At 38.3% G+C, this 13,087-nt stretch overlaps 1 protein-coding gene across 1 annotated transcript in view; it reads left to right on the forward strand.

Annotated features, from left to right (window-relative positions):
• Positions 1-12,845, forward strand: part of LOC102684917 (zeta-sarcoglycan) — a 212,021-nt gene extending 199,176 nt beyond the window's left edge. Inside the window, exons 7-8 of the mRNA XM_006629983.3 lie at positions 779-902; positions 7,407-12,845. Of these exons, the coding sequence (XP_006630046.2) occupies positions 779-902; positions 7,407-7,598 (316 nt within the window). The 3' untranslated portion in view covers positions 7,599-12,845. The remainder of the gene's footprint in view (positions 1-778; positions 903-7,406) is intronic.
• The last annotated feature ends 242 nt before the right edge of the window (positions 12,846-13,087 follow it).

Below are 13,087 nucleotides of genomic sequence, written 5' to 3' on the forward strand. Positions count from 1 at the left end.
GGTGTGGGTAATTTTAGTTTTCAAATTACTGTTCAGTAATTTCTTTAATATAAATTTACCAAAATGCACAATTACACTGCACTCCAGAAAACTATCACAACCTTCTTTGCTATTGTAGTGTTCAGGGTCCCAACAGATGTTTCCACAGTGTGAAATGTTGGGACAGCCTAGCGTAATGAAAGAAATTGTTTAAGTTGTCATTTGTTTTTGTTGAAGTCGTGTACTAGGCAGCAATTCAGACTTTTCATCTTCCTCATTTTTCTTCCCTTCAATAACAGTGCTGAATCTGCAGTACCCTGTTATTATCAAAAATACACATTAGCACTCGTGCAGTTAACAAAGAGAAGAACAGACAAAGCTTTTTCTTAAACCGTCAGGCCAGCGAAGGAAGGGCTTGGGATCCAGGTCTCACTTTATTCTTCCTCTGCCCGTTTCACCCCACCAGAACACTGCTGCCATTAACCTCCACACACCCCTCTGAGGTCATTTCAGTACGACTTCAGATTCTATCCTGATCCTGAGAGTTTTAGTAATCATAATCCAATCGATAGCAAAACATTGCTTTACATTTGGAACTGTATCTAAAGAAGGCTGAGACATGCTGAGCAATTATACCCCTGTTTCATTTGAACAGAGAAGACCTGTGAGTCAGTTTATTGTTTAGAGAAACCCATAGAGCAATCTGTTCTGCAGGATCGATACCACAGAGGCAAAATGCATTGACATGGGGAGGCATTTTGAATAGCTTGACATTTATTCATCAATGCTTATTTTGCAGGCTGGAATCGCCAACGAGGACCCTCACAATGGAGGCTCCTAGGGGGGTTGAGATAAGTGCGGATGCAGGAGACTTCAAGGCTACCTGTCGAAAAGAGATGCAGCTTCAGTCTACAGAGGGAGAGGTGAGCTTGTGTGCGGCTTTGAGGGTTTCATCAGTGTTTAATTAGAGCATCAATCAAAATAACCTTGTCCTTTTTTGACATTTTAATTAACACGTGTGGTATTCATGGGTTATGTTGGTCTTTTCTTATTTGGAGTGCCGGGGTACAGAACATACGTGTTAAAAACACAGCACATCTACTTTGCCGGCTATAATCCCCCTTTTTCTTAATTTTCGGAGGGTAATCTCTTCGAAAACATTATATTCAATTTAAAATTGAATTACCGACTCATTATTTGCGGCATGGTTATTGGTTTTTTTGTGGAAACGCACAGTTCGTAGTGAACGTTACTTTCATAAAATTGTGAAAAACGATTTGCACTGCAGTAAAAAAAAAAAGGAAGACCAGAACGTTGCGCACCTTTTAAGAAAAATACGATTTCCAGTTTATTTCTGTGACAGCAATCTGCGCAGATCTGCCGTAGTTGTCAAGAAGTTATTTTTAAAGAGAAATTATTTAGGAAATAATGAATTCAAATTAGTGGAGCTCGTACCTATTTTCTTTTAAATTTATTTTGACCTCTCAGTATATCCAAAAGAAAATGAGGCTCTCTTATTCATGTTCAATTCCTACTCGCTGCCCTGATAAATGGGGTAGGCTTTTCGTACTATAAATATATAGCGCCCTTCCTCCCAGCAGAAAGTTGCCTTTCATTCCCGCACACATTTAAATATTCTACGTATTGGCTGGGGAATTCTGAGGAAGGGCTCATTCTCACCACAGCTGCTCCCAGACAGTGGGTAATGCGTGGACAGCGCCGACGGGCCTGAGCCTGAATTACTGAAGCACAGTTGCATTGTCACATCTGCAGACCTGTGTTACTCCAGAAAGAGGGAGGGGTATTTATTCAGCTCTGAAGGAGAGGAGCAATACATCACTGTAACTGCCACTTAAACTAAGAGAGCTTCAGCTCTTTTATCTCTGCCGCCTTCTTGTCCACCTTTAGACTGGATTATACCCCTTCAATTACTGTTCACTCGGTGCGGTGCAATGTTACGGATGTTGTTGCATCATTCCTGCTATTCATTATATAAATGCGTGTTTAAAATTAGCATATAGACATATTTGGGATGATGCACTCACAAGAAGGCATTTAATCCTCCAGAGTCGGCGTGCTGGGCTCGGTGGGACCCTTCTTGAATCAGATGGATATTATGAACTGAAGGACCATGAACAGGCTTGAGGCCATTTTTCTCATTTGATGCATTCAGATGCTAATGCTTAAATTATTTTCAGTTATCTGTCTTTAAAAACCCAATGTATAATGTAAAGGCTTCCTTGATGAACATAAATTGCTAAAATTGTAATCCAAAAGTAACCTTGTAGGGGGAGCAAAATAAAGGCATGGAAAGTAATATTGTTGATATTAATTTTGTTCCCTTAGAGAGGAGAGACATCACAGATAGTTCATGAAAGCAATGTTAAACTTAGAATAATAAGAATAAAGCAATGGATAATCCCAATATTAAGACATTTTCGCAAGAACTATTCAATTTATAAAATCATTTACAATTTTGGAAAGAGCTTCCCAATTTATGTAGACTTCCCCTACTAAGAAAATTAGAAGTCAATTCTGTAAGCATCTCTGAGAATCACAGAGCTGTTTCAGAATAAAAAATATCTTATGCAGCAAAATCTCAAATCTGTCTCCATGTCTTTCAGTGTAGTCAAATTGTGTTCTACAGTACATGACGTTGTCACCATCTATTCCAAATAACCTTTTAAATGGAAATGTGGCGAGGAATTTCAAGGAATTCATCTAACAAATCTGGCATATACTGTACATGTTTATCAAAAGATTTTTTTCTTTGCCTTGAGACACTTTCAGTGCACCTTGCACACTGAAGGTTTGATGGAAGATTGGCAGGCAGTCAGTTAGCTGTCTCACAGCTCCTGGGTTCGAATGTGCAACGGGCTATGTGCCATATTTCCATGTAGGTTTTCTCATGGGCCAAGTTTCTGACCTGTGCTTCCAGCTTGCTGCAACGTATAAGTGACCTTTAGATGATGGACGAATGGATAACACCAGAGACAATGCAATGCGAACTGAATCAAGTCAGTTCAATTCCTTTCAAGTACTGTATATTATTGTATTTTTCTAATGGTATTCTGGCATTTTGTATCAGAGTTTCCCAAATGGTTGGAGGTTCTGGGAATAGTGAGAGCCGTATACACCTTTGAAGTAATAAGGGTTGTGCTGTCCCTGCGTTTCTCTGAGACTGACGAGGCTAGAGTTGACTAACAAGGGCTGTGCACAGCTACAGATGCCTCTTTACTAGCTGTCACTCTGGGTAGTGCTTTTCAGACGGGATCCTTCACCTCTCTCATCCCCTCCCACCTTCAGCCTCGCCGTGTTCCCTTGTTGGGAATTTGCCACTGGCACCATCAGGGCTCTCTGCTGGTGTGGTCTACCTGAAACTCCCGAAGGCCTGCAGCTGCCACTGTAGCTCCTACTGGCACAGGGGCAGCGCACAACCACAATGGTTTTCAGTTGGTTGAGAATTCTGTAACTCATGTGGTCTCTGAAACCTCTCTTTAAAGCTTTTACATCTGTTCTTGGCTTCATTGAATCCATGAGTTTTGTCTTTGTTATGCCAGTTATGGTCAGTGCCTTTCTCAAAAAGAGTTTCAACAATACAAGCGCTCAGTAGAAATACCAATAATAGTGATGATTATTGCAGCTGTTGTGAAAAAACATTGACGTACCATTTCTTCTTCATATTTTACAAAAAAGTGTGTTACAATGCAGTATGTATATCGAACAGTGAGGAGCCAAAAGAAAATGGTTAATTTATTACATGTCATGAGATGAAAGGCTTGTGTTGCCCGTTGAATAGCTGTAATGCTACATCTATGTATTTTACTCTACACTGCTTTGAGAATATTCATCTTTCCCCGGTCTTATTTAGCTCTTATCACATAATCACATTTCATCCACATGCTTTCAGCACTCAATATGGACCTCAGTATGAAAGAGAAAACATACCATCTGCTGTAGGGACAGTAATTTTCTTTTGTATCTGAAAACATACATTACACAATATTCCACACAAGCAAAAATATCCAGAATCTTCTTTAGTATTTCCTGAAGAAACAGGAAGAGCCCTTTAATGAGATTGCATTTTCTGATTTAACTTTGGTAACATAGCCCAAGTTGCTTATCAGACTTGGGTAGGACAGCATGGTGTAGTCAAGGATAAACCCTATATTCCATTTAGCGTCAGGCAATTCATCCATTAAAACTGTTTTGAACCAACATAATTGCAACACTTTCATTGATCATAAGAGCATCACTGCATAAATATAATCTGAAAGCACCAAGTCCTTTCTAGTGACAGAAACTAATAGCTTCAGACAGGTTTCACTGGCCTGTGAAACAAGTGTATCTCTTTTGTAGCAATATTAATGAAATGTACACTTCCAATAGTACCTGAGCTTTTATTTTTAATAAATATCATGCTATGGTTAAAACCATTTATTACTTTTGGGGAAAATGCAGAATTCTACCAATTAAAAACCATCTAGGCTAAATTTCAGTTTTTCCAAAGCCTTTTTCAGCTTTCTGCTTTCATTAACAGAAAGGATCCATCCCAAATCCTTTCACCGTCCATATTTTAATTAATCCACAGGTGCAAAATCCCGTATTTGTGCACCCAAACAAAATGCATTGCAACAATCTAAATAAAATCCAAAACTGTTTATTTCACTACACAATGTGCTCTGATGAACAAGGAACAGAGCTCAGATAACTGTGTCAGTGTTGCTTAGCCTGCTGCCCTTCGAGTCCAGTCCATTATGGGATTTTGCTACAAACAGCTGCCTCATAATGTGATTGATAATGTTCTGCGGAACCACCTGAGGGACCGTACTTGGTCAATACTTACTTAAGACACACATCACATTTCATAGTATTTTGCCAAAAAAAAACCTTTACAGAAATCCTCATACCAATCAAAAATAGACAACCTTAGCTTCACAAAACCTTTTTCAGAACTGAAATACAACAAGGCAATCGATCACAATAACACTGTTTATAAGTAATCAATAACCCAGCCAAACATAATGGCAAAAGCAAAAACCAGCAAAAAAAATGTACATATCCCACATTTTTTATCTTATGCGGGACATCCGTAAGACCAGAAATATATCCACAAAATGCTGTCCTTACTCATCTCCAGACCTGGAGGAAACTGATAGGTATCGGCTATCGGAACTGAATTTTGAAACTGACTGCCTCGAAAAAGTTAGTCTGATTGGTGGCAAACGCTGTCATTCGTTGTAGTTTAAGCCAATCAGAGCCCGTAAGGGGTGGGATGTCCTCTGGAAGGAATTCTAGCTGTAATCCAGCTGTCAATTATTGACACAGCAGAGGGTAATCAATCAAATTTTTATCAGTGGTCATTTTCTCAATGCCTAACAGCAGAAAAGGCTCTTTAGCCAAAAAGGCTTTTTATTGCAGTTGCAATAGCTTCTACATATTTTTTATTGGCTTTCAATAACTTTTATACATTTTGGGGGTATGCGAGAAATTTAATTCCAGATCCAGTCTTCACAAAAATTCTGCAGAGTTTCTTCAAATTGATCAATTTGTCTCAATTTTTAATCAGCATTTTGAGCCAACTGATAGGCCTAAAAATGGAAAAATGTGATCTTTGAAGACAAGAAAAAAAATTTGCCTGCTGTTTATTTTTTTATACGTTTGTCTGCTGAACGGACACATTAAGCGATAAAATAAATGTGACTGTTCACAATCAATGCCAGGGGGGTTAGCTTCAATGTAAGAAACCAGGCTTCTGCTATGTTCTGTTGCAGAGATATAACAAAATATTTAAGGGGAGAAAATTCCAGGAGGAAATTGGCATGTACCATTAAGGGGTTTTAACAGGATCAATTTAGCAATTAACGATCTCCAGGTGCGTCGGAACAATTGGAATGGGTTGGAATGGTCACAGGTCGAGTAGCTCTGGTGTACATTAGCATTTACAGTCATGATAAGCTTTAGCTGAAAACGACCACATTTTTATTGTGTTCATGGAGAGAATTGAAATGACAGTAGATTCAGAGCTGCTTTGAAGTTAATTTGAGCCATTTTACATTTGACTTTGCACTGCGGAAAACTGGATTTCCTCAGCTGGTAGGCTTATTGTATTTATAATATGTATGCTCTACCACTGCATCTGAAGACAGCCCATCCAGCTGCCTTTGAATATAAATCAGAAATACAGCCTATCATCCTGCACCTGAAGGAAAACACTGCTTGACTTAATAGAATTTGGTGGATCAACATGGTTTTCTTGGCATAACGAACCACATGAATCATCGCGCACACCTGTGAAATGCTCCTCTGAGGTGTGGATTGTGAAGTAATATGTATTCCTCTTCCTTTTCTCTAGGCAGCCTTACTGCATCCATTCCCTGACACTTTGATAGGCTGCATCATAATCCTGCACGTCTCGTCCATAGAACCTTGGAAGGGCTACATTTCTTACACCTTTTTTTTTTTCACTTGGCAGGTTGAGGAATAAAAAAAATCGGCATTAACAACTGGTGGATATTGCATGTGGATACAAATGCCAAAGAAATAGACATACTGTACTGTATATACTGTATATATACCATATAAGTGCATGTACAGTATGAAATACACATTTCCCCGAATTTCCCCTTGGCCTTTATCAATCATGGCCTCCTAATAATCCCCATCTCTGAATTAGCTTCATCCCTCAGCTCTCCAACCCACTGACAGCTGCTGTGTGGGGAGCGTACTGGTGGGGCTGCACACTGGTGGTGGTGGAGGGGAGTCCCCATTACCTGTAAAGCGCTTTGAGTGGAGAGTCCAGAAACGCACTATATGTGTGAATAAGAATAAGGATAAGAATAGCAAGAACCGCTCGTGGTAGTTTTATTTCTATGCTCGCAGACTCACACGAGTGTACTGTATATTCGTCCATTCATCCATACAGATTCAACCTGCATTCCCTGAGTTAACACCCAGGACGGGCTCCAGGAACACAGCCTTCTCACAACAGTACCCTAGATCACTTTTTTAGGGAGACGCCAGCAGCAAATAGTCAACATTCTTTATCGTTCCGCTTTTGCAGCGGGAATATCATTTATTGTTAGTCAGCGGAGGTACCATAAGTCTCCCCATTTTGGAACTGACGTTCCTTTTCTGCAAACAACGCAAACAAATATTTCTCTGTAATGAAATACATTGCAGGCGATGAGTAAAAGTTTCCGGCAGAGGCACAGCAGAATTAAAACCCATTTTTGAACACACCATTTAAAAGCTTTAATGGTTTTCTGTACTCAGGTGTGTTTGTTTGGCCATACTTGGGGTTGTCTGCATTAATTTGGATTTTTGTTTTATGTCCAAAGAGATTATGAGTGACATGGTGCCTGTGAGTCAATACAAATAAACCAGTGTGCTCCATTTAAAGTACAGTATGTTTTTTTTCCCCCTAGATATTTCTAAACGCGAATACAATCCGACTGGGGAACCTTCCACTTGGCACTTCGGCGGCTTCTCTGGGTTCCACCGTCCCGAAACAGACAGTGTACGAGCTGTGCGTCTGCCCCAACGGAAAGCTGTACCTCTCCCCAGCCGGGATGGGCTCCACCTGCCATTCCACAAGCAACATTTGTCTCTGGAGCTGAGAGCGAGCGGATGAGGTTCTTCCACCAGAAAGGCCTTTGGTCACTGTTCTCTCAGTTTGGCTTTTTCTCTGCTAAGTGAAAATCAGGAAAACTGCAGGTGGCTTCCAAAGGCCGCATCTTCCAGACTGCGCAGGAGCAAAAATGTTGCCTTTTTTAATTTTTTAACGAACACAAGGAGAAGGTATTGCAGGCGAGGAACTTGAACACAGCGCACACGGTGAGGCTAGGATCTAGTATATATTTTCTAAAACTGAAATGAATACACAGGTGCCTTTGCTATTCTCAGTAAAGCACATCATTTACAACCTTAAAAGAGACCTTCAATACATGTTTTTCTTCTGTTTAAGGAATTTCCGCCCCTGAATGACATCAACAAGACTTCTAACACAGTATGCATTTCTCTACTGTTCAACTAAAAGCACAATAATGCCATGTATATAATCCAACCCAAATCAATAATAAAATAATACGAGTTTTAAATAATCATTTATCTGAGAATGCTTGGTAGTACCTTATATTATTTAGTTAACATAGTCATGTATATTTTTATGTCTTTGTTTTGGGCTTTCATAATATTTTGAAAAATCTTTTTCTATGCTTCACACCATGTACTGTACATCTAAAGATGTTTGCTGGGACGTTACTTAAAGGAAGTCATAAATAAGGCCGTATCTTCATTTCAGCTACATTAAATGGCTCTGTTAGATGTTCAGGTTGACACATGGACATTTGTGTTTAAGTCAGAGCTCCATCGACAAGCCGTAGTCTGCTACACGTTCATCCCAAGCCAGTCTGGTGGGCTTGTTTTCAAGCATTTCATGACGTCAGCTGTAATTGCAAAAACAGATTAAAGTCCGTGATACAACGTCATAAAGTCACCCATTGTTGCCGTGTCAAGAGTGTGTTGCAAACATATTCTACGGCTGGCCTTCCAAACTGCACCCAACAAGGCTGGAAGCAACAGACAGACAAGAAAGTTCCTGTTTCAAAATTTTACTTTTCTCGGCCACGCATTGTCTTTTTAAAGATCAGAATAACGTCCTCAGTGTCTGCAATGCACTTACAGTACCTGCAGCCTGTTCTATTATAGAGTAGCAATTGTCACCTGTGATCGACACAAGCAGGAGGCAGTGGCTGTGGGGAACAGAACAAAAGTCTAACATGTGTCTGTGTGAAAAAAGTAGCATCTTGTCATCAGACTTACCAAACAAATACTGCACTAGAAAGACATTTTAGCCTAAAAAGGTAAATTTATATATGTTCTCTTGTGACAGTACTGTTGTGATAAATTGTAATGACATCAAATATTGTTTTTCTATAAAGGTAATGAGATTACCAATACAATACATGACATCCCAAATTAAAACAAAAAGCAAAAAGATGAATAAAAAAACAGGCTTGCAGTTCTTCTTTGATAACCTATTGTGCTTTTCTAGACACTAAAACACCCAAAATTCTTTCTGCTTTCTTGCCATGATCCCAAAACAATAAAGTGATTGTGGTTGTCCTGTAGGCCGATGACATCTTTCATGCAGAGTACTAACCCCACATGTGCTGCATCTGTGTCTCTGGCTGCTTGCGTGTTCTCACCTGCACAAGTCACACATTCAAGAACACGCACTAGTTTGTTTGTTTTTTAAGGAAAGAGCTTCCCCTCTCAACAGGATTTTGTTTTTAATTTCTCATTTAAGTGTAGGAGTTTGTTGGTCTCGTGCAACCGACAGTCCTGACAGCTTCAACAATCTTTTGACCAAAAATGACATCAGGAAAATGGGACAAATGCACCCAGGGGGTCATTCAGAACTGCATCCAGAGGGCTTCCCTTAGGCTCCAAGCTGCAAACTGCATAAAGACCACCTTAATCCAGATCTGTCCCTGGTGTCTTCCTTGAGTTTCAGGGTCCTGCAAGAAAAAACATTACACACAGCAGCCTACAGCCTAGTTCAGGGGTAGAGGTCTCCTAATTCAATACAGAAGGTATCAACCTATCTCTGGTCATTAAACAACCCAGGTTTTGATGAAGAAATCAGCCTCCCTAATCCCACCCATCTATTTCAGACCCGGGGAGTCTAGACTCATTTTCTGAATCAGAAAGATTTCAGAGCAGCAATGCCTTTCATTTTTAATCACATGGGCTTAGGTCTATATGTACATCCATCTACTTAAGATACACCGTGAGGCACTGAAAACACAACGTGAGGTTTTTCAAATCAATAGAACGCGTTGTGTTTTGAAGCCTCCTGGGTTATGATGGGAAATAAGCCTTTTGTAATCTGACATTTTGACATTTTGTAATCTGGTACTTGCTTGATTGTTTCTGAGTATAAATTAACCACACTACACAGTGACCTGACAGGTACTTGCAGGGTCACAGTGCAGTGGGTGAGGGATACCCCTCTCCTCCAATCCGTGCTATGCTGCCTGTGACTTGTTAAAAGAAGATTTGCTCAGAGGAGGGCGGGCCTGCATTCTCCCCTGTGTGCTGTTGCATGGTTTATAACTGCAAGCCAAGACGTACTGTAAAAACCACACAAACAGAGATTCGTGAATTGGGTGTTTTGAAAAAGAGGATCAGAGATGAGCTGCAAGTTGTTTTTTTAGATTTTTGGGGGTAAACTTTCCTTGTTCCGTGTGTTTTAGGCGGGGTATATAATTAATAACACTACTTATAGATGGTCTGTCTGCTAATTGTCTTAAGTATATCAACTGAAACCCATGTATTCAGGGGTTAATGTCAGTACTGAGTATTGCAGAATAAAACTGGTCTGTACTATCATTTTTATTTGCTTATTATTTATGTTTACTACTGTAAATTGTAAAATAAGTTAAATAAGGACAGAATTAAAAAAAAACTATTTTCTTACAGATTCTATGCAATACATTTGTAAGATTGCAATATTATTAAAATGACAAAAGCTGTGCTTTTGTATTTTTCCTTGCTTTCTGTAAAACGTGCATTTTTTCTACTAATATCAATTGTCATCCTTGCCCATTGTATGTGATGTCTCAAGAAACGTTTGATCACCTGTTGTATCAATGTGATGTAAAAAGCAAAGTTTGGCAAACTGTTTTTATTTTTCTTACAGTATGTAAGGTTTTGGATGTGAGTCTAGCTAGACTTTCCCCTACAGCTGTCCTCACATGTAACCACCCAAAGTAATGAACTTGTCAATAAAACACAATTTGGTTTACCTTATGAACAGATCATCCTCATGTACTGTATCAAGTTTCAGTTTCATAGGTCAATCAAATGTTGGATGTTTTTTTATCATCACTTTATCTTTGAGGCAAAGTTTTCCATAGAGCAGCTGCCATTAACCATGCAAACAGCAAAAGCCATTGGCAAAATTATAGTTCTTGTTTTCCTTCTGATAATGTCAAGAGACAAAATTGCTATAGAAATTTGTAGTAGCTAATATCCTTGTGGAAAACCACTTTTGAGTAAATATATTCAGTAAGGTTCTGAACAGAATGATTTTTATGCTTTATCAACTCTAATTTAGTTGATTGATTAATTACTGAATTAATTTAGATGACAACGCAGAATATGGGACTTTAATGATCAATTATCAAGGATTTTACCGAACCTGGTAAAACTGTTAGTTTCACATAATGCATTTAAAAAATGGGTTACATGTTAATTAAGGTTCCTGTTATAGCTATCTATAAGCAGTTTATTACTGTTTTGTTTATGTTGTTAGAAACAGGTATAAGCAATTATTAGAAAACCTAGTGAACATCACAGTTCAAAATTCTTAACAAAACTTTTCAGCACTTGAAGTTTATGGGAACTAATCTGCAGCAAATAAAATGTTTGGATTGGAATCTCTTTTTACAGTCTATTAGTCCCTATAATGGCGTACTGTATTTACCTTTGTGATAAAAAATCACAATGTCTCCATGTAGTCTTCCTGAAGAATAATATAACAGAGGAAGACATTTATTTGCATAAAAATTGGTTTCAGAAGAAATGCAGGAGCTTGCTTTTGTGTTGTTATAATATTGTGTTTGTTGTTAAATGAACTTTAAAAGCCTGTCATGGTTTGACAGAGATCAAACTCTGCAAATTCTACAGGCCTTGTGTTGCACACTCTAAGCATTCTGTTTTCTTCAGTAATAACATCTGCATCACAGGCTCTTGGCTGTAGAACATTTCATTGAGGGTTATGGTAAGGAGTTTGCATAACCTGATGGTGTTATTTCTAAGGTCAGTAATTCTGAGAGTTAAGCATGATAAGGTCGTTATTACCTTACAATGGTTACTCATTTGTTGGGACTATGGTAAGCAAGGAAAAATGTTAGTAAAGCCTTTCATTATTATTATTATTAGTAGTAGTAGTATTAGTATTATTATTATTATTATTATTATTATTATTATACATTTTTCAGTTTTTTGTTTCCAATGGCTGTTAACATTGCACACGCCCATGTGTGTAAGTGTAGTTTCTTCTTGGCAGGTAAGATGTCTTTAAATGTCTGTCTCTTAATTTAAATTCCCAATGTTTATGTTGTGCTGATTGTTGTCAGTGTTAACAACATAAGTCAAGTTTGAGTAATTACAGCTTTTCAAACTTTGCATTTTACCGTACAAGAATAATTTTGTTGTAAAATTTTATTTATAAGTAGACCGTTATGCAATTGTCATCGTATTAAAAAGTAAGAATTAGAGATAGCTGCCCTTTTAAAGGCTGTTACTCATTTCAGTGCATGTCATTTCTAAATGGGAATAATACTCTTTGACGGGTATTAAAGTAGACATAAAAGAGGGAAATGTGAATTTATATCACACTAATTAAAGCATAACCTGGTTCACTGCTCGACTGATCAAATGGAGTAGAAAGTGTTCACTGAGATTTTCCTATTGCAATAGCCACATTGTGTAATTGGAACAATTAATAGGTCTATTCCGTGCTGAAAAGAGAAGAAAGAAAACACAAAGCTTTGGCCGTGGAGCCGTTGTGTTTCTCTTTTCAGCATGGAATAAACCTATTACTTGCTCCTTTGCAGTCTACGCATGCTGACGCAGCTACCCACCTGAACTACAGTACATTATGTCATTGAAATACTGTATTACTGTATAATATGTCTTTCTTTGAAAGATTGTGTATTGTTCCCTTTTAGGAAAAGAATGCTATCAACATTCATATCATAGTTACCAGATCATAAAGTGAAAAGTAATTATCTCTAATGTACACATTTATGATTGAATACCTTACACAGCCATGTAAATAAAATAATTTTAATAAATGGTGTAAATGTGTAATTACTACATACTGATTGTTCTTTGAATTTTTATTAGTTTTCTGTCCAACAGGGAATGTTAAGCTCTTTCCTTCCATTTCTCAGCAATACCTGACACTGGTTGCTTCTCAAGAATTCTGTCCATGGCTGAAATGAGACCTGGAATAAGCTGTTCCACAGATGTTGTATTTTCGCTGTATCAGGTTACCTTTAAGACAACTTCGACAAAAGTAAAGGACACAATAATA

This window comes from Lepisosteus oculatus, chromosome 1 (genome assembly GCF_040954835.1).
Source record: "Lepisosteus oculatus isolate fLepOcu1 chromosome 1, fLepOcu1.hap2, whole genome shotgun sequence".
NCBI lineage: Eukaryota > Metazoa > Chordata > Actinopteri > Semionotiformes > Lepisosteidae > Lepisosteus > Lepisosteus oculatus.